The sequence below is a fragment of the Aedes albopictus genome, chromosome 2, assembly GCF_035046485.1.
Source record: "Aedes albopictus strain Foshan chromosome 2, AalbF5, whole genome shotgun sequence".
Taxonomy (NCBI): domain Eukaryota; kingdom Metazoa; phylum Arthropoda; class Insecta; order Diptera; family Culicidae; genus Aedes; species Aedes albopictus.
This window is the reverse complement of record NC_085137.1, coordinates 106,053,050-106,079,958: the sequence shown is the minus strand read 5'-3', so window position 1 is coordinate 106,079,958 and position 26,909 is coordinate 106,053,050. Positions and strand designations below refer to the sequence as shown.

The 26,909-nt window shown below is 37.3% G+C and overlaps 1 protein-coding gene across 1 annotated transcript in view; it reads right to left on the bottom strand.

The window, feature by feature from the left end:
* The window catches only part of LOC115255079 (mucin-5AC), a 330,200-nt gene that overhangs the window by 234,422 nt on the left and 68,869 nt on the right, over positions 1–26,909 (bottom strand). Inside the window, exon 2 of the mRNA XM_062850199.1 lies at positions 24,450–25,371. Coding sequence (XP_062706183.1) covers positions 24,450–24,545 — 96 coding nt within the window. The 5' untranslated portion in view covers positions 24,546–25,371. The remainder of the gene's footprint in view (positions 1–24,449; positions 25,372–26,909) is intronic.

Genomic DNA, 26,909 nt, shown 5'->3' with positions numbered 1-26,909 from the left:
ACGCCGACCAGAGGAATCGAGGCCCAGAAAAATTCCACAGTATTGTTCCATTTCGCATTCATTTTGACACCGGACTTTGAACATTTTTCGTCATGGAATAGGATGCTACGCACCGCAGCCTATGCATTACGTGGCCCTCTTTTACTCTTAAGTTTAGGACGGTTTTTAAACTGGTACTGCGAGAAAGTTATCCGGCCAAGGTTGCAAACTTGGACCGGAATATTAACGAGTTAACGGAACCACCCCTTGATCGAAAAAGCAACTTGGTAAAGTTACCGGCTGCTGTTGACAAATTCGGATTGTTGCGTGCGATAACGAAGTCGTGTTGTTTCTGCAGAGAACGTGACTTAGGATACCCGGTTTCCGAAAGATCTGCCTGCCATCGAAGCACCGCTCAGTTGACCTTATGGTAGATGATCATCATCGCCGCTACTTGTATGCTAGCAACAAATCCATCGTCAACGCTACGCCAAAACGAACTTACGTAGAATCGTGAAGAAGGTGGCACTCACTACTTCCTCGAAGCTGCCCTATGTCATACGGTACAAGCCGTACACCTTGAGATAACATATATCTAGCCAACAGCGTTCTGCATATCCTGTGTATGACGGCTCATCGGTCACCGAGGATCGCCAGGAGAAATATTTGAAGGCAACAGAACAAACTTCCAGAGAGCGGAACGCGTATTACGAGAGCAGATCTGTAAGGAGAGCTGTCCATGACTTTCCTCCAATGGAAACATTAAACGAATCTTCATTACTGCTGGAGTACCGCCTTTAGGGTATACTTGGTAATAATTACTACAGTCTGTGAAGATGTCAATAATTTCGTCCATGCAGAGATGAAATAACCCGTTGAGGAATCGAGACGCTGGTTGTAGATATACAGAGTAATATCATTTCGAGGCATCTGACATACTTGCAGTTATGCTGGCATACTCTGAAGAGGTTGTAGCCTTGACACCCAATCACTTCCTTTTGGGTATCTCCTGTAGAGCGAAATAGGACAGTGTCTTCTATGTTTTCTATGCGATTTTTGCGATTTTTTTTCGATTTTCTTCCTTCTTCATATAGGAATAAAAAGTCTTTCTTGATTCTGAGAATTGTTTATTCCATCTACCTTAGAATAAATGAGTTGCTAAAACTACGACTATATCTCTATGCATTTACGAAAAATGCATTTAATGCTATTGAATATTACTTCTCCCAAATATAAGAAAATTACCCATGTGGTACCCATGTAACATTAGCTAAACAATAGCTGGTTAATGGTATCAATGGCTGAACACAATGACAGCTGAATATTGGCTTGTTCAACCTCAATCAGCAATAGATAGATGGCTGAATATCAAGTTGAATAGAATACTATTCAGCTTTAAAACATACACCAACATGCAGAATTAATCATCTGTTGTTCAACCTTAAATCAAATAATTTTTGAGAGATGACCCAAGCATGATTTTCGTGAAGTCCACATCATTTCCTCAGCCTCAATACAGATTTAGTTCAACTTATGTTCATGAATTTTCAGACACAACATGTAATGTTCTTGTTTTCGAGGATATGTATATAATGGTGGGTGGTGTAGGTGCTAAGGTGAGTGACTATAAATCGAGTTTGATTCCCAGTTTTCCCACAGATTAATTTATACATTCCTAAACATCTCTTCTGGAATTAGGCGCAGCTAATGGTAAAAGTAGGCTCACGGAAGTGTTTTTATTTTATTTTTACACAATTAATAAATTTATTTGATTACTGATTAAACGCATATTAAGCCTTAAATCAACCTTCAAATGAACCTCAAATCAGCCAAAGGTTGAATAAAATCACCAAAATTAGACGTTTAGGAGCTAAATAAAGGATTGTTCATCTTGTACTCAGCTTTTGTTCAAATGAAGGCTGATTTAAAATAGTTGGAGAAACGTTTGTACAACATCAAATTATTACCTGGGTATTTAAGAATTTAGGCGCCCTCATATAATTACATAAAATAACCTGTTTTGGTTTTCACTTTTTTTGCACGCATAGGTGCAAAACGATCTTTTGTGGGAAGGTCTTCTTCCAGGAATACCACAAGAAAATCTTCGAAAGAAAAGAAAGTTTCAGGGATACCATAGAAAACTCCATCAGGATTTTTATCACAAATTAGTCCTGCAATTATTTCAAAATTTCTTCGAAAAGTGTCTTCAGAAATTTATCCAAGGATTCCTATAGAAATTCCTTCGAAAAATGCTTCAGAAACTCCAGTAAGGAATTCTTCCTGTTGTGTTTCAGAAAATCTTCCGAACATTCCTCCAGAATTTTCTTCAGATATTCCATAGAAAATTTTTGCAAAGATTCCACCAGATATTCCCCACACAGCAAAAAATAAATGCAACCCGCCCGATGTAACTCATTCCGATGTACTAAATAATCAATGTAATCACGATTCCTATGTACGATTACATCGTTTTGATGTAAAATCCTTTGTTCTTATGTGTACATCGTCCTGTGTAATTTTCATGCAACCGACGTATTGATCGGGTTGCAGCAGTTCAGATGTAATATTATACAACAGTTTTTTCTGTGCAGGAATTCTTGCACGGACTCTTTGTTAACCCTCGAGCAGTCGCGTCTTCGACCACCTTCAGCGACACCACGCTCACGTTGAATGGTAGGTATACTCACTAGTACACGAAGCGACCGCTTTTAGGTTGAATTCTTCACCGAGTTCATTTACAAACTTTTTACAGAGAATTAAGAAATTTCACATTTTTTTCTTTTTTTAAAACTCTTTCTCTTGATATTATTCATTCTGAAATTTATCCAGCGATTCCCGTAGAAAATATTTCAAATATTTCGTCAAAAATTCTTCCGTTTTTTAAGGAAATGTTTCAAAAGTTCTTCCAGAAAGTTTCAAATTGTTGCCAAAAAATTTTCCCCGAAGATCTCTCCAGAAATTCTCGAATCAATTTAATGGATTCGAAAAAACTCTTAAGAATATCGTTAGAAAAATCTCCGGGGAAGTCTTCTGAAACTTTTCCAGAGATTTACACAGAGATTTTTCCAAGGATTCTGTCGACAATTTCTCCAGTGATTACTTCAGGATTTTATCATTCAGGTTTCATTCCAAACATTCTGAGAAATGTAGTCAGGAATTAGTTCAGGGTTTCAATCAAATATATTAGTATGATTTCCTTATATTGTAGCAACAGGAATTTGTCTATTTTTTACAAACATTTATACACTTAAACCTTTTTTAATGCATGTTATATTTATGCACTTTTAGTTATGCCCTGCATAAAAAGAGGGAAAGCTACTCAGAACCAATATTGTGCATAAGAATATTTAATAATGACGGGAACTATTGCAACGGCGGCCAAGGGGTGCTTACAGAGGAGAGCAAAGGAAGGTTACAAGATCGTTTTTGGGTGTTTCCGAAGGTCTCATGTGCGTTACATGGAGTCCGAGTGCGTCTTAAGGGGTTTCGGAGTCATTTCAGGAAGTCTCAGAGCATTTTAGGCTTGTTTTAGAGGCGTTACGGAGACGTTTTTAGGGGTATTGGTTTAGGAGGATTTTTTGAAGCATTTCAGGATGTTTCATTTTTGGTGTGATTCAAAGGCGTTATGGAAGCGTTACGGAGGAGCTTTCGGGGTGTTCGGAGCTTCTCAGGTGCGTTACATGGGGTCATAGGGGGTTTAAGGGGGATTTTTGAGGCATTTCAAGACGTTTCAGAACATTTTTGGCGGGATGCAGAGGCGTTACTTAAGCGTAACGAGGAGTTTTCGTGGGGTTTGGAGCCTCTCTGGTGCGTTACATGGGGTTCGAGGCGGTTTAAGGGGGATATTGGAAGCAGTTCAGGATGTTTCAGACCATTTTCGGTGTGATTGAGAGGCGTTACGAAAGCGTTACGGAGGAGTTTTCAGTGGGTTTGGATCCCCTCAGGTGCGTTACTTGGGGTCCGAGGGGGCCTAAGGGGGTTTGGAGGCATTTCAAGACGTTTCAGAGCCTCTTCGGTGGGATTCAGAGGTGTTATGGAAGCGTTTCGGAGTTCTCAGGAGTTTCGAAGCCTCTTAGGTGCGTTACATGGGGTCCCCGGGGGGTTTAAGGGGGATTTTTGAAGCATTTCAGGAAAATTCAGAGCAGACTCAGAAATACCTTAAAACGCCTCTCAAACCTCTTGCAACGCCCTTTAAAGGCTCCTGAGATCCCTTGAATTGCCCCTAAAGCCCCTTGGAACGGCCCTGAAACCAACTTAATACTATTGAAATACCCCAAAAGTCCTCGTAACCCCATGAAAACACCAAAAAATCTTGACAAAACACCCTTAAAAGGCTCCTCAAATCCCCCGAAACAACCCCTTAAAACACTCCAGAAGCCCCTTGGAACCCCCATTTTGGGCTCTCTGGAAGCCTAGGAGCAAGACCTGTTCTCGCGAACTAGATTCTCTAATTAAAACCCAAACTTTATTTATGCATAAATTTCCCTCTTTTTATGCCTTTTTTTTAATTTATGCAGTCCCAGCCATGTGCATAAAAAGAGGTTCCAGTACAAGTACAAACATCTGTATGAACGTCAGCCGAAATCCGTCCAGATATTGATCTTTTTTTTTCGCAGAAATTCAACGATCTTTTTTAAGGTTGCATATAGAAATTTCTTTAGAAATATATCCTATGAGTTCCTTTTTTTTGAAATATGTACATTGTACAGCAGTTAATCCAAATGTTTCTCTAAATATAAGTCCATGAAATTCTTCGAAAAACACCCTTACGAATTCCTACAGGAATAATATCAGAAAATCATTCAGGAGATACATTAAAGGAGTTATTGGTGAAGTATACTTAAACTATTTCAAGATATTATTTTTGAATCTCTCCACATGTTTTCCAAAGCTTTTCGTCAGATCTTTTTTTTGTCAGAAATCTCATAATTCCTTGTGAATTTATTGTGGTTTCTACCAAATGTTCCTCCAGCGAATGTTTGATGAATTTTTGCAGGGATTTTTTCAAGAACTTGTCGATATTTTTTCAGAAATCCGTTTTTCACATTATTTTAGCGATTCTTTCAGAAATCTCTAGATATATTTAGATATTACTTCAGTATTCCAAGAATTTCTTGAGAAACTCTTACACGGATTTCTTTACAGAAATTCCTGTAGGGATTCCTATTAAAAATCGTCCAGTAATCACTTCAAAAAATAAAATAAAAAAAACATGGTGATGTTTTTCCAGTCTCATTAGAATTTGAGAAATTTTATTTTTCGGCTATGCGGTCTTCAATAAAAGCGTTGGTTTTATCTAATCTTCGCCGACATTTTGAACTTCTTTAGCGCTCTATACTAATCAACTGGGTCCAAAAAAGAAAAATCGGTGTGTCAGTTTCGAGAGGGTTGCAGCTGGTTGGATGGAGCATATCATGTGGGTGGTTTGGTGTGAGTCTTACATGCGTATTAACGCATCATGATAAACAATAAAGCAATCGTATACAAAAGGGATAGAAAACTATTATTCCCTTCTGGTCACCCTGTCTCCATGCACACCTATCCCTCAGTATGGAAATGTACCGATAATGTTCGTGGTGCCAGATTTTCTCTTGTCTGCTCACTGATAGCGCTATCACACAGGAGACACGTTCCATCCGAGGTGCGCTTCGTGTGACATGCGTGTGCTTGGCTTGAGTTCCCAGCAAATGCTTTGATGATGTCCAATTGTCCCAGATTCAACAACAACACCAGCAAGTGGCAAGTGCCTGCGGTGGACAATTTGCATAATTACACAGTGCCTTTTATTAGATAATTGTAGCTGGACGATATCACCTTTGGAGCAGGCAGGTACAGAACAAAGTGAAATCAGGTTGCGTGCGTAAATTGGGTCCTCCTCTATGGAAAGTTTATTGATTTCGATCGATGATATCGAGAGGGAAATTGAGCCGGGTAAAGTTTCCATTTCATCGGCTGCAGGAAAACTAACATCTATTAGAGTTGGTATCACGTCACAATCAACAATTCCTTTTATTCTGGATATTGGCACCAGTTTCCCTTTTTGAAATCTCAAGTTTCAGTCTAATATGCATCGATATCATTGGCAATTGCTTATTGTTGCTTTTCAGCTGTTATTGCTTTGGGAAGTAGTAGCTGCACGAATATTAAATAGCACGAACAAGCCTGATTTGAAATTATGCCTTTCTCATTTAAAATAACATCTAAAAATGAGCGCAACATGAAACATGTTTACTATCCGAAAAAATGTTCTTGATTGATTGACTTTCTTGAAGCAACGACATAGTGATGGTTTTCATAAGTACTCTTCAAAACTGATGAAAGTTTGTAAAACTCTAGATTTAAAAACCCACGTCATGTGAATGTCCAATTAAACCAAAATTATTTCAATTTGAGTTACAAAGTGGCTTGAATTGTAACGAAGCCCCCTACCACAATACATTATTTGGGTAAAGGTTGGACGTAAAGCATCAAAACGATGATGCGTCGGCCAGGAAGTGGAAAGTATCCAAATACCAGCTGTTAACACAGTTTTTTTTTTCGTTTTACATGTTCACTGTATGATACAAATAAACTCGCCGGAAATTTGCACTGCTTTCCATAGACATCCCGCTTATTTGCACAACCTGAAATAAACCACCCAACTCAATTTCTCATGTTCCTAATGGGCCCAATTGGTGCAATCAAGCACGAAACCCATTGCTAATCGTCCTATCAAGCCAAGGTGCCGATGATGATGATGATGATGATTATGATGAGGAAGATGGATGGCCAGGAAAGGAAAAGCAAATAACCTCCGAGGGGATAACTGCTTACTCATCGCGGCCGATGTGAATCTACCAGCAGCACTCTTACCTACCAAAAAAAAAAACTGCGCGTATGGTTAGGTGAAAGTGAAGTTTTTAATCGGACCTCAAATCAATTGCAGCGAGAAGCCACTACCTACCCACCTATCGGTACCGACCGCCAGACGCTTTCGGGTCAGGGCCTGGCGAATCACACATTCATTTGCTCAGACCTGAGCAAAACAAACTACCGGGGCCGATCAATCACCAAAAATAATCGGAACCAGCGGAATCGAACGAAAAATTGAAAACTCATTTCTGTACCGTTTATCACGGAATGATGGAGAATCGTTCGTTTAATCAGATGCATCGTCCGTCGTCCGTTTGCTTTCGACTGGACGTTCATTTTTGGCTGCTGGTGCTGCTGCTTTCAGAATTTGTGGCCACGCCACGGCCCAATCCCGGGCTGCTGGTCCGTTTCGGCTGGCCACCAATCTGATGGTCAGTAGGCACTTGAAATCAAACATCTGCGTATACTGTACACACAAACACGCGAACGCTCGATCAGATATTAAACTTCGGAGATTTAACTATGTGGTACAGAGTGATGAAAAGTTGAACTCCGCTCCGGACATATGCTTCCATTTTTTAAGGAAATTCTTCTGTGATTCTTTCGGGATCAACACCAGGTATTATTTCCTCCAAGGATTCCTCCGGGAACTCTAATTGAGATTCCTTCAGGAATCCCTCCTGGAATTTTTTCAGAAACTCCTCCAAGAATTGCCTTAGGAGTTCGTCTTGGGATTGTTTATGGCATTTCTCCAGGGGATTCTTTAGGAACTGCTACAGGGATTCCTCCTGGAGTTCCTCCACGAAATTTTTTAGGATTCCTTCCGGATTGTTTGCAAAAATTCTTCCTTTCATCAGTACTCTCTGGGATTTCTTCAAAAAATCATCAAGGGATTTCTCTAAGGATTCCTCCATGGATTCCACCAGGACTTCCTCCAGGCATTCCTCCAGGATTTCATCCAGGCATTATAATACAGGAACCCTCCAGAAAATCCTTCAAAAATTTTCACAGCAGTTCCTCCAAGAATTCCTCAAGAAATCCTACAGGGAATCCTTCAGAAATGTTTCCAGACATTTTTCCAAGAATTACTCCAGGATTTTTTTCAAGTAATCATCAAGGGATTTATCCAGGAATTTCTCTACACGGATTTCAGGGATTTCTCCACATATTCCTTCAAGAATTCTGCTAGGAATTCTCAGATAATTCCATCTGGAATTATTCGAGGTATTTCTGCAGGAATTTCCTTCAGGAATTGTTTTGGAAAATTTTACGAGGGATAGTTGAAAAATAATCCAGGAATTTGTTACAAAAATAAAAGAAATTGATTATTACAAAGGGGCTGTCCATTAATTACATAAGGGAAATTTTTCGATTTTTCGACACCCCCACCCCCCCTTGTAAGATTTTTTGTATGAGAACCCAAATATTTTTGTATGGCGCGTAAGATTTCTCAAACCCCCCCCTCCCCCCATAAACCCTTACGTAATTAATGGACAGCCCCAAAGTATTAACACTTCACGATACACATAGAACCTTACAAATGCACAAATTAGGAACATCACAAATTGACGCAGCACAACACATGACATAAATGTGCCCTGTTTTCCAGATGGATAACTCCTTCCGATCACAGTATGACGAGGTTTCATTTATTGGTTTTGGTCCATCCGTCATCTTGAAATTGTATTTTAGTTGGCAGTTTGCCTTTTGGTTTACAGCATTTGTTGCTGTATTCATAGCTTGGTTTTGTCTAGGAAAACTAATCCTAATCGGGCATCCCGTTTCGGGGTTTGATACTTGAGATCAACAACTTGAAGTCCTTGGCAGGGAAAGGTTTACATCTCTAGTACTTGACCGCTGCCAGAAATGGCCTGAAAGTTGGCAACAAAGTAGGATTGCATCTCATGGGCCTCTTTTTTTCCAGAACCCTATAAATGAGCAGTGTTGGTAAGCTCACACTCAAAGCACACTCATGAACCGCTCCCGCGTGAGCAAACTCGCACGCGATTCTGAATCGTTTTCTCACGCGCGAGAATTTCATGCAAAATCTCGCACTCACGAGTCAAGCGCCGAAATCTCGTTCGCTTGTAAAACGAATCCAAATCAATTTGAACGGCATTCAATGTTGTTGTACGCTAGATATGCTTTTGTTCTATCATACAATCCTAAAACTTCGATGTAAACATTAAGAACACCCAGAAATAAATAAATGAGTGAAATCATGAGTCAACTCATGCATGATTTTTTCGGCGGTGAGTTTGGCGAGTCAAGAATCGCGCGTGAAACAACTCAACCATGAGATTTGAGAATTTGAGTTTTTACCAACACTGTAAATGAGCATTAAAATTATGGGAATATGTACAAGGTAAAATAAAACATACATCACAAAGAACGCACAAATTATAAACTTTTAACACATTAAACAATTACTCTGTCTTATAATTGTGACAAATATTTATACCCGTAACAAATTACTAAAACGTTTTGTACAAAAAAATCCCTTAAGAGTCCATCCATCATTCTTTGAAAAATTCGTTCAAAAATTACTTCAGAAACGGATTTTTTCAACTATTTTCTAAGGATTCCTACAGAATTCCTGAAGATATTATGTTTCCAGTTCAAAACCGAATTAGCGACATTTTTTCTTTTACTTCCGCTGCTTTTGCCTTGCGTTAAACACTATGTCGGAAGTGGGGCGCTGTATAGAGTACCAGGTGTACAATACAGCGCCCCACTTCCGACATTGTGTTTAACGCAAGGCAAAAGCAGCGGAAGTAAAAGAAAAAATGTCGCTAATTCGGTTTTGAACTGGAAACATAATATTTATTCGGTAGTTACTTCTGTGATTTTTTCAGGAACAATTCCAGGTATTGATTGCTCCAAGGATTCCTCCAACACTTCTTGGAATTCTTTCAGGATCTCAGAAAATCCTCCAGTGATTCCTTCAGAAGTTCTTCCTGGGATTCCTCTGGGAATTACTGTGAGATTCCTCCAGGGATTCTTCCGGCAATTGCTACAGGAATTTTTCCATGAATTCCTCTTGAGAATCTTCTAGGAATTCCTCCACAGATTTCTCCAGGACTTCTTCTGGAGATTTCTCTAGAAATTCCCACAGGTATTCTTTTCGGAAGTTTTTAAAATACATCCAGCGATTCCTCCAGGCATTCCTCCAGGGATTCCTCCAGGAATTCCGCAGGGTATTTCTCCAGGCGTTCCTTCAGGACTTCTTCCTGGAATTTCTATTGGGGCACTTCTAGAAATTCCCCCAAGAATTCCTTGAATCATTCCTCAGCTATTTCTGCAGGAATTCCTTCAGCAATTGATTCAGGGACTCCTCCAGGAAATTCTTTATAAATTTTCACAGCAGTTATCCAAAAATTTCTCCAGTAATTCCTTCAGGAATTTCACAGGGGTTTCTCAAAAAAAAAATCCAGAAATTCCTTCTCCAGGAATTCCTCCAGGTATTTCTCAAGGGATTTACCCATGGAATACGTCTAGGATTTCTCGAGGGACTCCTGCAAAAACTCCTCTAGGGATTTCTCCATGTATTTCTTCAGGAATTTCTTCAGGTATTCCTCCAGGAATTCTTTCAGATATTTGTCCAGGAATTCCTCAAATAACTTCTCCAGGAGCTCCTCCAGGAATTTATTTAGGAATACCTTCAGGGATCCCTCAAGGGATTCTTTTTGGGATTTCCCCTGGGATTTATCCTTGGATTCTAGGAGTTCCTCAAGAAATTCCTCCAAAAAATCCTCCAGGAATTGCTCCAGGCATTTTCCCGGAATTCCTCTAGAAATTCCTCCAGAGATTCCCACATAAATTACTTCAGGAATTCTTCCAGAAACTTCTTCAGAGATTTTTCCTTTAGAAATTCCTCCAGATATTCCTACATAAATTACTTCAGGAATTCTTCCGGAAACTTCTCCAGGAATTTTCCACTAATTTCTCTAGGGATTCCTCCAGGAGTTTCTCCAAAAAAATTCGAAAGGAATCCTCCAAGAATTTCTCAAAGGGTTTCTTCAAAAATTTTCTCCAGGAATTTCTCTCAGAATTCATCCAAGGATTCCTCCAGGAATTTATGCAGATTTTTTTTCCAGGAATTCCTCCAGAAAATCCTCCTAGAATTTTTCTATGGCCATCTCCAAGAATTCCTTCAGGAATTCCTACAGATATTCCTCCAGGAATTCCGTCTGGAATTTGTTCAGAAGTTCGTCCAGGATTGCCTTCAGCAATCTTCAGAATTTCTTCCGTGTCTTTAAAGTATTTTTTTTTCAGGAGCTCCTCACAGAATTCCTCTAGGAGTTTCCCCAAGGATTCCTCCAAGAATTTATCCAGGAATTTCTTCAAGAATTTCTACAGAAATCCTTCAAGAATTCTTCTATGAACTCCACCAGGAATTCCTTCAGGAATTCCACCTGGAATTTCTTCAGAAGTTCCTCCATGCATGCACCCAATATTTTCTTCAAAGATTCCTCCAGGAATATTCAGAATGCTTCAGAAATGTTTCCAGGAATTCATTTAGGCATTCTTCCAGAAATTTGTCCAAGGATTTCTCCAGGGCTTTTTGAAGGAGTTCCTTCAGGTATTCCTCCAGAACTTCCAGGGATTATTCCAAGAATACCTCTAGGGATTCCTACAGGACTTCCTTCAAGGTATCCTCCGGGAATTTCTCCAGGGATTCCATCTGGAATTTATCCAGAAGTTCCTTCAGGGATTTCTCCAGGATTTCCTCGAGATACTTGCATGAAATGCAGAAGAGATTCCTCTAGGATATCCCTCAGGGGTATCACCAAGAATTCTTCCAAGGATTCTTCCTGGGATTTCTACTGAAATTCCTCTAGGAATTCCTCAAAGAATTCTTCCCCAAAAGATTTCTCCAGAGATTTCTCCAAGAATTACTTCAGGAATTTCTTACCGAACTAGTAATTCCTGTAGGAATTTAAAAAAAAAATCTCAAAAAAAAATCTCTAGAGATTCCATCAGGAATTCATTCTTGAAGGGAAATTTATCCAGGGATTTCTTCAGGGATTCCTGCAAGATTCCTTCGATTGGCTTGCATCAGGGATTTCTCCAGGAAATCCACCAAGGGTATCTCCAAGAATTCCTCCAAGGATTCCTCCAGAGGTTTCTACTGAAATTCCTCTAGGAATTCCTCTAGGAATTCTTCCCCAAAAGATTTCTCAAGAAATTTCTCCAGAGATTTCTCCAGGAATTACTTCAGGAATTCCTTAGGGAACTCTTGAAGGGGTTGCCACAGAAATTTATCCATGAACTTCTCCAGTGATTCCTTTAAGATTTCCTCGAGATTCTTCCATGAATTGCATCAGGGATTTCTCCAAGATTTCCACCAGAGGTTTCTCCAAGAATTTTTTCCAAGGATTGCTCCAGGGATTTCTACAGAAGTTCCTCTAGGAATTCTTTTAGGAATTCTTCGAAAGATTCCTCAAGAAATTTCTCCAGAGATTCCTCCAAGAACTCATTCAAGAGTTCCTTATTGAATTCTTGAAGGGATTGTCACAGAAACTTATCCGAGAATTCATTTAGGTATTCCGCCAGGGTTTTCTTAAGGCCTTTCTGCTGGAATTCTTGAGGAAGGCATCCACAAATTCCACCAGCGATTCATCCTTGAATTCCTCCCGAAATTGCTCCGGGAATTCTTCCAGGGCTCCAGAAATTCGTCTAGTAATTCCTTCAAAAATTTCTCTCGGAATCTCTTCAAAAATTTATTTGGGGGTTTCTTTAAAGATTTAATAAATCATTGCATAATCATTTCCAGTGGTGCGTCCAAGATTTTTTTCCAATATTACCTGAAGTTTTCATGAATTACTTCGAGTTTTTCCAAGAGAACTCCCCCAGTGATTTGTGTTATTTTTTTTATGCTAACTTTAAAGGAATGCACTAAAGAAGCCAGGAATTTTTTTAGGAACTCATCCAGATATTCTGTCACAAGTATCTTTAAGAAATCCGTGGCGTTCATTTACGGATTTTTTGGCTTCCTGAACTATCTTCTCAATGATTTCCTTCATAAATATCCCCTGCAGCTCATGCAAAGGAATTTCTTCAAAAATTCCTTTCGCGATTCTTTCAGGCATTGATTCTGAAATTATTTTTTCCAAGAAATCTTAAAAAAAGTTATCCATTGTTTTTTTTACACTCCTCCAAAGAGTACTCTTAAAGTTTTTCCAGGTATGTTTTGAGGGTTTTCCTTCCGAAATTCCTTTAGAGATTCTCCCAAAAACTTGTCAAGAATTTCCTTCAGAAATTCATCCGAGCATGCCTCAAACGATTGTTTTAGGATTTATTTTAGGTTTCCTTCAGGATTTTCGCCAAGGATATCCATCCGAGTTTTTTGTAGAGATTTCTCCAGAAATTTTTTGAATTCCTGCATGAAGTTGCCTTAAAATTTTCTAGGAATCCTTCCAGCAGTTTTTTCAGCAGTTACTCAAAGATTACTTCGGTATTTCTAACAATAAGTTCTCTAGGGAATCTTCCAAGCCACACATATCATAGAAATGTCATAGTAGCGTAGTTTCTGATTACGCAGAAGTCACTGTGGCTTACTTTAAACAAATAAATGCAAAGCAAAATTTTTACTTAAAAAAAATGGTCAAGGAGCTGTAATTTTTCAAAAAGTGCATCAAATATTCTCAAATTTTTACCATAAGTTGATCAATTAGTTATCTATCAATGGCGCAAATTTTGGACAGATCGAGCTATTCAACATAAAGCTAGAAAGATTCTAGGAAAAGGTGTAATTATTCAATAGTCAACTTCAGTGTAGAATTAGCATAAGTTGAAACAAACGTTAATAAAAACAAAAAAATATCAACTTCGACTTAATATATCTCCGGTTTCCATGAACCGAATGCAATGAAATTTTGAGTGTTTATAACTTGTTTATACAATGAGTTTTGAAAAACGTTTGACTTAACTTAAAAATTGTTCATAAGAAAAAATGTATGGCGATTTATTTTATTAGGGAGCGTCCATAAATTACGTCACGCTTTAAGGGGGGAGGGGGGGTTTAGTAAAATGTGACGACCCATACAAAAATTTCAGAGGTCCAATACAAAAAGTGTGACATAGGGGGGAGGGGGGTTGAAAACGACCAATTTTTGCGTGACGTAATTTGTGGACGTTCCCTTATGTGATTTTTTAGTAAAATTCTATTTTTAACCTGCATCCCATAACTGTTTCAATTTATTACCGGATATTTTGTTACTTCTTGTCATAGCATATTTATATTAAAGGTAATAAGAGGAAATCAAAAAGAACTATTAACATTTTGAATTTTGAAGTGATGTCGAAGTTTTGGCTTATTCGATGTTTTATATTTTATTTCATTATGGAGGTTTTGAAACTTCTGGTTCATTTGCATCTAGTGTTTTATAAAAAAATAAAGCCTTTGCAAATAATCGGTAACGAGGAGGGGGGCGAGCAAAAACAAATAAGAAACATAAAAATAAAAAAAATATATTGAAAAATTAAAATTTATAACCACTACTGAAAAAATGTTTTTTAACTATTGAAAAATTGTTGTATGAAAATATTTTTCCATTTTTTCCCTTTCATTGTTTTGGGGTTTTTGAAGAAAGTGGGGCTGATATAAAACAAACTAAATATTTGCATCGGCCTTATCTAATCACTGTAATTTTCTTCCGCGTTAACAAACAAAAGATGTTCATTATTTAAGTCAAAAATACTCAAAATCTAATTACATTCGGTTCATTTAATCCGGAAATATAGAAATCCAAAGTTGGCTATCGGATAATCATGCCTTTTTCTATAATATTTCTAACTTCATGTTGAATACCCGATCTTTCCAAAACTTGGACCATTTATAGACAACTAGTTGACAAATTTTCAGTAAAAAAATGAGAATATTTGATTTTACTGCTAGTTGTCCTCCTTTTCTTGGCGTAATGTCCTCACTGGGACAAAGCCTGCTTCTCAGCTTAGTGTTCTATGAGCACTTCCACAGTTATTAACTGAGAGCTTCCTCTGCCAATGACCATTTTGCATGTGTATATCGTGTGGCAGGCACGAAGATACTCTATGCCCAAGGAAGTCAAGGAAATTTCCTTCACGTAAAGATCCTGGACCGACCGGGAATCTAACCCGTCACCCTCAGCATGGTCATGCTGAATACCCGTGCGTTTACCGCCTCGGCTATATGGGCCCTTACTGCTAGTTGTTCATTTTCTGAGAAGTGAAAATTCTGCCTGTCCCTATATGTCAATTGGCATTTCTAAAGGATTATGTTCTGAGATGAGTTAATGCAGTATATGAAATACCACTTGTCGCTGCTCATCCTCTCCCTTTGCAAACTTCCCTTGTCTTGCTCCTAAACATCCTCTCAAATTAAATAAAAATTCATCTAAAGTAATTTTTTTTTATTTTGGTAGTTCTTAAAATTTATTTGGAAATTTAAGTGCAGAAATTGACCCCGTTTTTAAACCAAGCAACTTAACAAAAGAACTTGTCAGTGCTTCGATCATTTTTTTTTTAAATTTCAACCAAATTTAATGGCAACAATATAGTAGCTACACCACACCAACAGACCAAACAAAACGATTCCGTTAGGCAAACATTCTGCCGCGCCACACTGCTTCCACAACATAGCAGCGCCGGGAACCGTTTTGACACACGTGACTGCCACCTGGTCTGGATAATAATCGCAGACACCACGTGTCCCCATACCGTGAAAACCTCACCGTTGTAAGTAAGTAAATTATCCAGGTGTGTAGGTGCTGCACAGCCTTTCGTTTGTTGACGCCCATTATCGTTATTACGCTCATTTTATTCACCGCAATGGGCCTTTCTGGGTTGGGCGTGAACGGGTGAAACTACCACGAAGTATTCAAATTACTTGGTCGGGTTCGCAACTTTGATGATCCAGAGTATTGATGCCTGAACTCTGTAATTCTTGCAAGCTTCACAAAAGTTTCAATGTAATCGTCCATATATTCGTAAAACCCTGAACTAAGAACAGATTTTGTTCCACTCTGGTCGTCCAGTTTCCGAAAAAAAAAATATCTACCGAGACCAAAAAGAGGGCTTCGAGGAGTGAATGAATAAGCGCTCAATAACCGGGTGGCAGTGGCGCCGCCACCAACATGTTGACGATTATAACGACGACCATGATGACGCTGATGGTGGTGATGATGTGGTAACCGTTTGTTTGCCGGAAAAATTTCTACATTTTATCCGGCCACACGATATCACCAATAATGCACAAATGGGCTTCCGCCGCCGAGCCGGGAGGTGTTTTGGGGGTTTTGTTATTTTTTTTTATCTTTCGAGGCGGTGGAAAGTGAACTGTAGGTGAATCGGATTTTGGCTTTGTTTTTCGTCATTCATTGGCGGTGCCTCTGTTGGTGCGGTGATTTTCACCTCTGTTAAAGCCCGACGACGAGAGCATTGCCCCTGTACGGTTAAGATTTTTACAAATTTTTGTAAGATGGTCACCGCAGCAGTACTCAGTCGGTTCAACAATCGGTTGCCGTGTTGGCATTTCACAATTAAATGTCGACGTACGCAGAGAGTTTTGTAATGACCAGTAAGAGTTCTATCCTTGTACAGTTAAAGATCACTACGTTATTCCAGAGTTTTCGTCAAAAGTGATTTTTATAACTGCAAGATTTGAACGACTACGCAGGCTTCTCCAGAAATCCCTCCCAAGATATCTTCAGAAGATATGTACTACAAATATTTAGGGATAAGCTCAGATATTTGTTTGAAAATTCCTCTAAAACTCCCTCAAGAGATTCAACTGGAAGTTTCTCCAGGTATTCCTCTAGGAATATCTCAGGATTCGTGAAAACTTTTCTTCAGGGATGCTTTCAGAAATGTTTCCTGTGATGCTTCAGGATTTTCTCCAAAAATTATCTTATCAATTTCTGCAGAAATTACTCCAGGAATTTTTCAAAAATTTATTCTATAAAAATATGCAGAGGGTTCTCCAATTTTACCAGGTATATTTTTATACATAAAAATATGTTAGTTTATCGTGAATTTCTTCAGGATTTTTTTTTTCAAGGAATTCTTTCAGAAAATTCGTTAACCATCCTTGTGCATTACAAGGATTCGTCCAGAAAATCCTGCAGGAATCCTTTTGAAATTTATCAAATTTATCGAGGGATCTCTTAAAGAATTCCATCAAAACCTTCATCTGCCACTTCTATAGGGATTTCTTCAAATATTTTATAACCGATTCCTTTAAACATCCTTCACGAGTTCCGGAAGTATTTCAGAAATTTTCCATGATGTTTTTTTGGAATCAAGGAAGCTAAGAAGGTTTTTTAAGTATTCTCTCAGGCATTAAAGCAGGAATTCCTTAACCCTCGAGCAATCGTGCTGTTTTATTTTGTACAACACGTTGAAAAAATCTCGCTTTTTGTACTCAGCATTAGCGTGGTGCTGACGCAGGTAGTCAACCGCGCAAGTTACGGAAGGTTAAGAGATTACTTTCAAAATTGCTTCTGGAATCCCTCAAGATTATTTTCAAGAATTTCGGTCATGCATCTCTAAAACAGTCATCCGGAGTTTTTAAGGGATTTCTTCAAAAAAAAAATTATAGTGATTTATTAAAAATTCCTTCAGAGAGTTTTCCAAGAATTCTTTTGCTAGTTGTGTGCACTTTCAGAAAAAAACTTCTTAAAAATCCTTGGAAGAATATCTAGAACAATTTCTGCTGAAATCTCTGGAATAATTCCAAAAGATATTTTTGACGCAACCACAGGAGCAATTGAAAAAGAAACGCTCTGTAGGAATTTCTGCAGAAGTTCCGAAAGGAATCTATGCAAGATTTTTGAAGAATTTTTCGAAGGGATTTCTGAAAATCAACATGGAAGATTTTTTAAAGAAATCTATGTCTGAAATGTCTGAAGAAAACCCTAAGATTTTGGAAAAATCTCTGGAGATATTTGTAACGGAATCTCTGAATGAATTTTAGAAAAAAAGCAGAAATTTCTGAAAGAATTTCTGAAGAAACCTCCAGGAGAATCCCTGTAGAAATTACAGAAAGTACTTTTACTAAGCACAGGGAATAGACAAAATGATCGGGACAGGCAAAATTTTTACTTTCCAAAAATGTTGAACCAGCTGTAACTTTTCTTGTAGTGCTTCAAAAATTCTCAAAGATTCTAGAAAAAGGCATAATTATCCTATAGCCAACTTTGAGCTGCTATATTTTCGGATTCATTGAATCGAATGCAACGAAATTTTGACAACTTTTGACTTATATAAAAAGCTCTGAAAAACGTTTGGCTTAACTTGAAATTATCAACAGGGGAAAAAGTTGTATCGGTTTCATTTACTTTATGATTTTTGGTGAATTTGTCTATTTTTAATATGCATCCCATTACTTGTTCAATTTTTTGCCGGCTATGTTGTTACTTTCCTTCAAATCATATTTATATTCAAGTCAATTAGAGGGAATTTTAATGAACAATAATTAGCATCTTGAATTTTGAAACAATGTTGAAGTTTTGAATAATTTGGTGTTTTATTAGAAAAATAATCTAATTATTATAATTTTCTTCCGTGTTAAGAGTTTTAAGTTATGTCAAATGTTTTTCATACCTCATTATAGAAGTAATGAATGGTCAAAATTTCATATCATTTGGCTCATTGTATCCGGAGATATAATACCTCAAAGTTGGCTATCGGCTAATTATATCTTTTTCTAGAGTCCTTATAACTTCGTGCAGAGTAGTCCGATATTTTCAAAATTTTGACCACTGATACACAAATAGTTGATCAACTTACAGTGAAAATTTGAGAATATTTGATGCACGTTTAGAAAAGTTACATCCAGTTGAACATTTTTTGGAAAGTGAAAATTTCGCCTGTCCCGATCATTTTGTCTATCCGCAGTATATCTGATAAATCCCACATTGAAATTTCCGAAGAAAACCAAGGAGAAAAACATCCTGTAAAAATACCTGAAGAAACTCCTTGAGAAACCCTCTTTGTGCATTGCAAGGATTTCTCCAGAAAATCCTGCAGGAATTCTTCTTATCGAGGGAGCTCTTGAAGAATTCCATCAGAACCTTGGTCTGCCACTTCAACAGGGATTTCTGCAAATATTCCTTATAACATCTTCCACGGGTTTCAGAGTTCCTCCAGAAATTTCTCATGATATTTTTTTCAAGATATCAAGCAAGTATCCTAAGAAGTTTGTTCAGGTATTATCTAAGACATTAAACCAGGCAATTCTTAAGAGATAACTTCGAAGCTTGCTTCACAAATCCCTCAAGATTTTTTTTCGAGAATTTCTGCTATCAATCTCCAAGAAATTGTTTAGAAATTGCTAGAAAGTTTTCCAAGAATTCTTCCAGCAATTTTGTGTGCACTTTAACTTTGAACTTCTTTGGAGATGAACCAGCCTCGGGCTGAAAATTTCCCTAATAAAGCTAATAATAATAATAATAAATATCTTCTTATAAAATCCTAGAAGGAATATCTGAACCGATTTATGCAGAAATCTCTGCAGTAACCTCAGGAGATATTATAGAAGGAACCACAGGATCAATTAAACGTACACTGTAGCAACCTTTGCAGGAATCCCTGAAGGTTAGATAGAGAGATGTCTTTATAAAAGAGAATTTCATCCCGAGGAATCCCCGAAGGAATTTCACAAGTAATATTGAGAATTTCATCGGAAGAATTTCCGGATTTTTAAATAAATACTCAAAGGAATTTCTAAAAAAAAACTCTATGAAACAACATTCGAAGAAATCTTTTGCTGAAGTTTTCGAAGTAATTCCTAAAATTTTTGAGAAATCTCTGGACATATTTGTAACGGAAGAAAAAAAAACGGAATCTCTGAATGTAAATATTTCAGAAAAAAAGAGCAGAAATTTCTGAAAAAAAAGCAGAAGAAATTGCCTATAGAAATAACAGATAGTACCTATAATCACAGGAGGAATCACAGGAGAAGAACATCCTGCAATAGAACATGAAGAAACTACTTGGGAAATACTTGGAAAACACTTCAAAGAACAGGTAATTGAGGAAATTTTCGGAAAATTTCTAAAAAAAAGTCTTGGAGGAGTTTTTTGAGATATGTCTATAAGCATTCCTGTAGCACTGCCTTGGAGATATTTCTGAATAAGTTCCTTAAAGAAATCGTGGAAAAATTCTTAGACACATCGTTAGAGAAAATGCCGAATACGTTTCTGGAAATATAAACTATCGTAAAAATATCTAGAGGAATTCCTGCGTGAGTTAGTGGAAAAAATAATGCAAAAATCCTTGAAAACAAAAACAATCCTGTACACATTCCTGCAAGTTTTTCAAATTAAGTCCCTAGAAGTCATGAATAATAAATCTATGATGAGCATCTTGAAGAAATACGTGTACGAATTTCTGAAAGAATCTTTGCAAAATTTTCTGACAAAACCACTGAAGGAATTTATGAACAAATCTTCGAAATACTGTCTAAGATAGATTTCTTGGAGATATTTCCGAAGCATTTTTGAGGTTGGTGAAATCCCATCAGGAACCCATAGAAACCTATCTAAAAGATTTCTATTGAAATTTTTGAGATAATACGCGAAAGAAGTCTTGGCGAAATTTCTTAACGAATCCTTTGAAGAATTTCAGAAAAAAAACCGCTGATGAAGTTTTTGAACGAATCTTGGTAGTAAAAACCAAATTTCAAGAGTAATTTTGGAAGAAGTCCATATGAGATTTCATAAAAAAAAACGTATAAATGGATGAAGGAAATTCATAAAGGATTACAGTAGAAATCTTTAAGGAAATTTGTAAAGGAATCGCTGGCAGAATTTCTGAAGATAAGTTGGGAAGAATGTATGCAGGAGTCTATGGAATATTTTCTAAAAAAATCCTTTGAAACATTTCTGGAGGAATTCTGCACATTTGATTTACTGGAGAAATTGCAGGAAGACTTTCTGAAGGAATCGATGAATGATTCCTGAAGGAATTTCCAGAGAAATCTCATTAGGTGTCAAAACTTTTTTTAATTTTCAACTTTTGTTTAGTCTTTTTTTATGAATCTCTCACAAATTAATTTTCAAATAAACTTTTATAACATTAGATTTTTCCAAAGTTACGCAAAATATGAGATTTTAAAGATTCAGTTTATTTATTTATACTTTTTTCAAAAAAAAAACTTTAGGGCCCGATAGCTTTTTAACCGCTTGACCAAAGTCTTTTAGCTTGTTCTCTGTAGATATTTTTGTTGTCTTAAAATGCTGTGAATAAACTGTACCTTTAAAAAATGGTTTCAACATGGATAAATATCTTAATCCGTTCAAAAACACACATTTTACAAGAAAAATGAGAATTTTGGTAAAATTTTGATTGTTTTCAGGCTTAGTTTCGGGATTAAAGTGAGAAGTTTATTCTGAATATTCATATGGAAGCCCTGACCATAAATTTTTTTAGTGATCTGAATGAAAAAAGAAATATATTATCATGTTCCAAATGCGAGGTTTTTTTTTGTTATTTTTTTTCTGTAATCTATATCCCTTTCGTGACGGACTATAAAAGAATGATTATCCTAAATTTTCTCTTATAAACTTAACGTCCTCTAGAATAAAACTTTCTTTACTACGACTATTTTATCCACCTATGCACTTTTTGGGGTCAAATTAGGACCAGCACCATGAATTAACTACATCGGCTGTTTTCCTACTCTCCGCATCGACCAATGTGACGCTAGCTTCTATGCGCGAAAAATCGCTAAAAGTAAATCACAAAAATATTGTATGGCGAATAGCATCTAAAGGCAAATTTATCGAATTGGAATACATTATTCGAAAAAGTATTTGGTAGTGGTTGTGCGCTATGGTGACTACTATTAAGCCTACCAAATATTTTTTCATTAAAAGCTTTCTATTTCAAGTAATTCAAGTTTAGATGCTGTTCACCATACAAAATAAAATTGATTTACTCCTGCTGATCAACTGTGGGTGTGCACCAAGCGGGTAGTTCATTGTGCTGGTCCGTCCTCAAGCCGGTCGATACTCTCTAAGTAATTGCTAAAAATTGCCTACTCTTAGGCGTTTTTGGTACAGAAGATTTATTGTAACTATTGAATCACTGCAAAGTGTTAGTTTGTAGAAATTTAGACGTATAATTTCAAATCTAGGAACACCAGATCAGCTTGACAGGGTATTCAAATCATAGAAGTGAATAAAAAGTAGATACTAAGAACAGCAAATCCCTGTTCCAACCTAACTCATGATTTCGATAATATGGAGTAATATTTTTCACCCAAGTATTCAAAGTTCCTTAAAAAACTCGTACAAGCTGATATCGCGTTCCTTGAGTTGAAATTATACAGTATCGGACAATAAAAATGCACCAGAGCCGTTTTCCCATACAAACTTGTCAAGTTCAGCCTGTCATGTCTCAGTTATTTCTCAACCGGTTGATATCATTTTTCTGTGACGAACTACAAAACATTTCAACTTTTAAAAACTATTGAAAAAGTTCTGAGATAACTATTGATACAAAAGTTACAGATAGGTTGAATTTTGACAATAAAAATGCACCAAGACAAAAAAATGTATAGCAAAAAATGTTGAAGACAAATCATGTTGGTCTCTTCAGCAAAATTATTCATCATCACACAAGAAACATATTTGCCCAAGTCACCATAATGATATGACGTTACCATTTTTTGCTACAACATTTTTTGTCTTTGTGCATTTTTATTGTCAAAATTCAACCTATCTGTAACTTTTGTATCAATAGTTATCACCAAACTTTTTCAATAGTTTTTAATTGTTGAAAGGTTTTGTAGTTCGTTACAGAAAAATGAAATCAACCGGTTGAGAAATAACTGAGATATGACAGGCTAAATTTGACAAGTTTGTATGGGAAAACGGCTTTGGTGCATTTTTATTGTCCGATACTGTACGTCTAAGTTTTCAAAAACTAACACTTTGTAGTGATTTAATAATTAAAATCAATCTTCTATACCATAAAACGCCTTAGAATAGGCAATTACCGATGAAACTTGGACCGTCTTGGGGACGGAACAGCACAATTTTGCTGGTCCCACTTTGACCACCCAGAAATCTTGTGCTTTTCAACAAAGCACCACTTTTTCTTCGGCGTTTTGCAGAACTACTCTTTTTCTATCGATTTTTACCCCTGCATACCTGGGTTAAACAAATATTCATAAAAATACGACAGATAAAATTTTTTCAACTTCTAGGGTGATTGCTTACTTTTTGTTTTACTTTTCGTGGCGTTTTTTTATGCACAATTCCAATCAAAGCTGAGGCTCAGAAATACAAGTTAGAGTAATAACTCGATCATAAAAAAATATTTACATCACATATTTTGAGGAAAAAACAATTGAAAAAAATGTGTAAAACCAGTGCCGAAAAGCAGCACGATTGTGCTGGTTCGTCACGAAAGGGATATCCCTAAATATGATGCTTTGAATCTGTTTTGGAGTAAAAACTCGCGTCCTAAGCTCCAATTTTACATAAAAAATAAGTTTTAAGGCATTTTTTGTCAGATTATGATGATAAACATCATAAAAATGAACACTTTGACGAATAGTTTGTTCAGGACAAAGATAGGCAACATAAATATCTACAAAAGCACGCTTAAAGATTTAAAATAGGTCAAGCGGTTAAAAAGATATCAAAAATATTTAATATTTTTGTAAACAGAAGAAAAAAATTATGAAACCTCTAAAAACTCATATTTTGCGTGACTTTGAAAAAAAAAATAGTGTAGGTACTACAAGTTTATTCGAAAATTTATTTGTGAGAGATTCATAAACATATTGAAAATCGTTTAGTAATTGAATAAAGTAATGGCACTTGAAGTGAAAACACCTTTTTATAACTCGAAAATTCAACTTTGAGGCGATTGCGCCACGTCTAAATTTCAATATTTTTGGCTCAAACTCAGAGGTTTCTCTTTTTATGTCATTCGAAACCATAAGAGCTTACGAATTACAGGTTTCAACTACTAAAAAACCGCAGCCAAGTATAAAAACATTATCATCAGTACATTGACATACAGCTGTGTTCATAAAAATAGCAGTGAAAGCCGTTTTCCATACAAAATGGCCAACTTTGACATACTGTAACTTTGTTCTCCTATGAGCTATTGAGCTGAAAATTTGACAGCGAACTACAAATATGGCCAATTTTGTTCTAACAAAATTTGAGAATTTTCGAAGCACGTTAAAAAAAGTTAAACACTATGTGAAATTGTTCAAAATAATAGCAGTGTAAATAAATAGAAATGTAGCTTTATCTTGAAGAAGCTAGACATTTAAACAGATTCCACCTTGATTACAATTTAATGCATAAAGTTAAAAAAAATGAAAATGTTGGCTGAATAAAAATAATCAAAACAAACACTGCTATTATTTCGATCAATTTCACATAGTGTTTATCTTTTTTCCACGTGCTTCAAAAATTCTCAGAATTTGCTAAAACAATATTCGCCATATTTGTAGTTCGCTGTCAAATTTTTAGCTCAATCGCTCAAAGCAGAACAAAGTTACAGCATGTCAAAGTTGGCCATTTTGTATGGGAAACGGCTTTCATTGCTATTTTTATGAACACAGCTGTATGTAGAATGTGAAAAAAATAAAAAATAAATCTTATCCTACTTACCATCGGTCTAATTGTACTGGGACATCTATAGAAGTCGCTTCCGGCGGTCAGGCTCTGCATATATTTGTTTTTGTTGGTTCCGTATATTGACTCCATTTTGGAAGTTGGCTTTTATAACTCTAGTCGAAAGAAAACTATTTTTGCGCTATCTAAGCTACTGGGTTGCGTTCTTCCAACTGGGACAAATTGTTGATCTCTCAAAGATGATTAAAATTTATCAAAACTGATTTTTCTGGTGACAGTATGACAATGATTAACCTAACTGTATTTTTCTTCTCTCAAATTTACACACTAGATTGGCTTCAATCACACATTACTCGAATCGTTCAAGAAACAAGCGTCCAATATTGGCGCACGAAGTAACAAAACCTTTCCCGTGAACATTATGCTACATTTGTCATAATTAAAAAAAAAATCCACCAATAGTAAAAGCCAATATATCTCAACAAATCAACAGATCTCAGATCTCACTTTCACCAAAATTCACCAAACTACTCCACCGGGGCACTTTTCAGATTCAGGGTCATTCAATGGCCATCGCCACCACCGTCGTCGTCGTCGTCGTAGACCACATGTTCGGCTATTTGAATGGATGCTGCTGTCTGCTGCTGGTTCGCTAATGATGATGATTTTACACTTTTGATTTTTGCTGCTACTACCAGCTACCACATTCGGACACTTCCGAAGGCCAGTGAAATTACCCGCCCACTCTACAATTAGCCGGGCAGTGAGCCTCGGAAATGACTGGTGCAACTCCGGACAATCACTTTTGTTGGCTTGGCGATAGTGACCAACTCCGAGGTGGTGTTCCTACTTGTCGTCACTAATATGGGTGGCGGCTGCAGTGCAGAGGGTGGTTTCGCTTTCGAGTGACCTCGTTTTGCCCGGGGAAAAAGTTTCGGGTCACGACCGTGGGTGGTATCTGAAAATGGAAATTGGGGGATGTTATTAGTAAGGTTAACGTGGTTTTTATCAGTCAGAGGATAAAGATTAATTTATCAAAGAAAAAAAAACTAATAACCTTGTTTTGTGTAAACATGTTACTTATGATTTTGAATGTACAATCCCCGAACAGAACAGCAAAGCGAGAAACAAAATTGATAATAGACCAATATCCAGTGATAATGCAGCGCTATGCAGAGCCATTAATAATACTCATAAAGAGGAATAATCTACTTATTTGAGTCTGCAAATAAATCCTTACTCCGCTACATAATTTACAATTTCATTAAACCTCAGTCAAACTACTGCACCAAATCAGATTTCCAATACTAGTTAATTACCCGAGGAAAGTGCTCTTCCCCCTTGATCTGGATATTATTTCGCAAGAAGTTAGTTCGGAATGAAGCAAAAAATGGCAACTAGACCACATAATTTGCATAAGCAGTTTTTGCTCCCCTCGTGTATGCGCCCCAACTGCCCCGACTAGGCACCGTTGTTTTCGCTTTCCATTTTAGCACTTTGTTTTACCATTTTCCAGCAGCTGCTGCTGCTTGGCTATTGCTTGGGGAGCAGCACCGTCCAGTGCCTAATTAAATGTTATACGTGATTATGATTAACTTAACTGGACTTCATTTTTTTATTGGAGTCTATAAGTTACCGGCTCCGGTAAGGCTTGGCATAACCGTTTTGAAGGCCGTACAGCCTAATTGCATGTCATCCGTGAGAGCATATTTGGCTAATATGAAATTTTAGGAAAACCACGGTGCAGAGGGTTCCGAAAGGATTTCTCTTTGATAGAGAGGACGCCCCGGACATTCCACGCAATGTTTTTTAAACCCCCTGAAATCTCCCGAAAACACCTAGAACGTTCCTAAAAATCCACAGGAACATCTCTGAAACGCCCCTAAACTCCTTGGAACAAGAAAGACGACGGATGATGATCTAGGATAGAACTTTGTAGGCGGCATTCAGAATTGCAATCGCTCTCACACTCCATTTTGTCATTTTTTTATAGATTGGGCAAATGACGCCCTCCTTCCACTCCTCCTTCGGTAGCTGTTTTCATTGTTCTTGAGCTGCTGGATAGCATCCTTAACTGTCCTCAACATGGGAGTTGGCTCGTTATCGCACCTTGCTGTACTGGCGTAGTCATTTCTCCCACTTGTTGGTTCTCCATATCTGCGCTTTCCGCTTCATTCAGGCGTACGTCGCTGCTTCTACCTTTCAAGCACCAAACGACCTTCCATCAAGATGCTGCCTTCCTTATCCCTGCACATTTCGACTCGCAGCACGAAGTCTTTGCAGGATGCGATGAACTTCTGGTAGAACTTCCGTGTTTCTTGTGTTCCATTTGTTCAAACTCCGCTTCTTCTAGGCAGCGCTTTTTCCTCCAGATGAGGTGGATCCGCTGTTTCCGTGTTCTTTCATATCGCTCCACGTTCTAACGGGTCCAGTGCTGCAGCATGACTACCCTCACTACGTTCCAATCTACCAAAATCTCTCTGCACTCATTGTCAA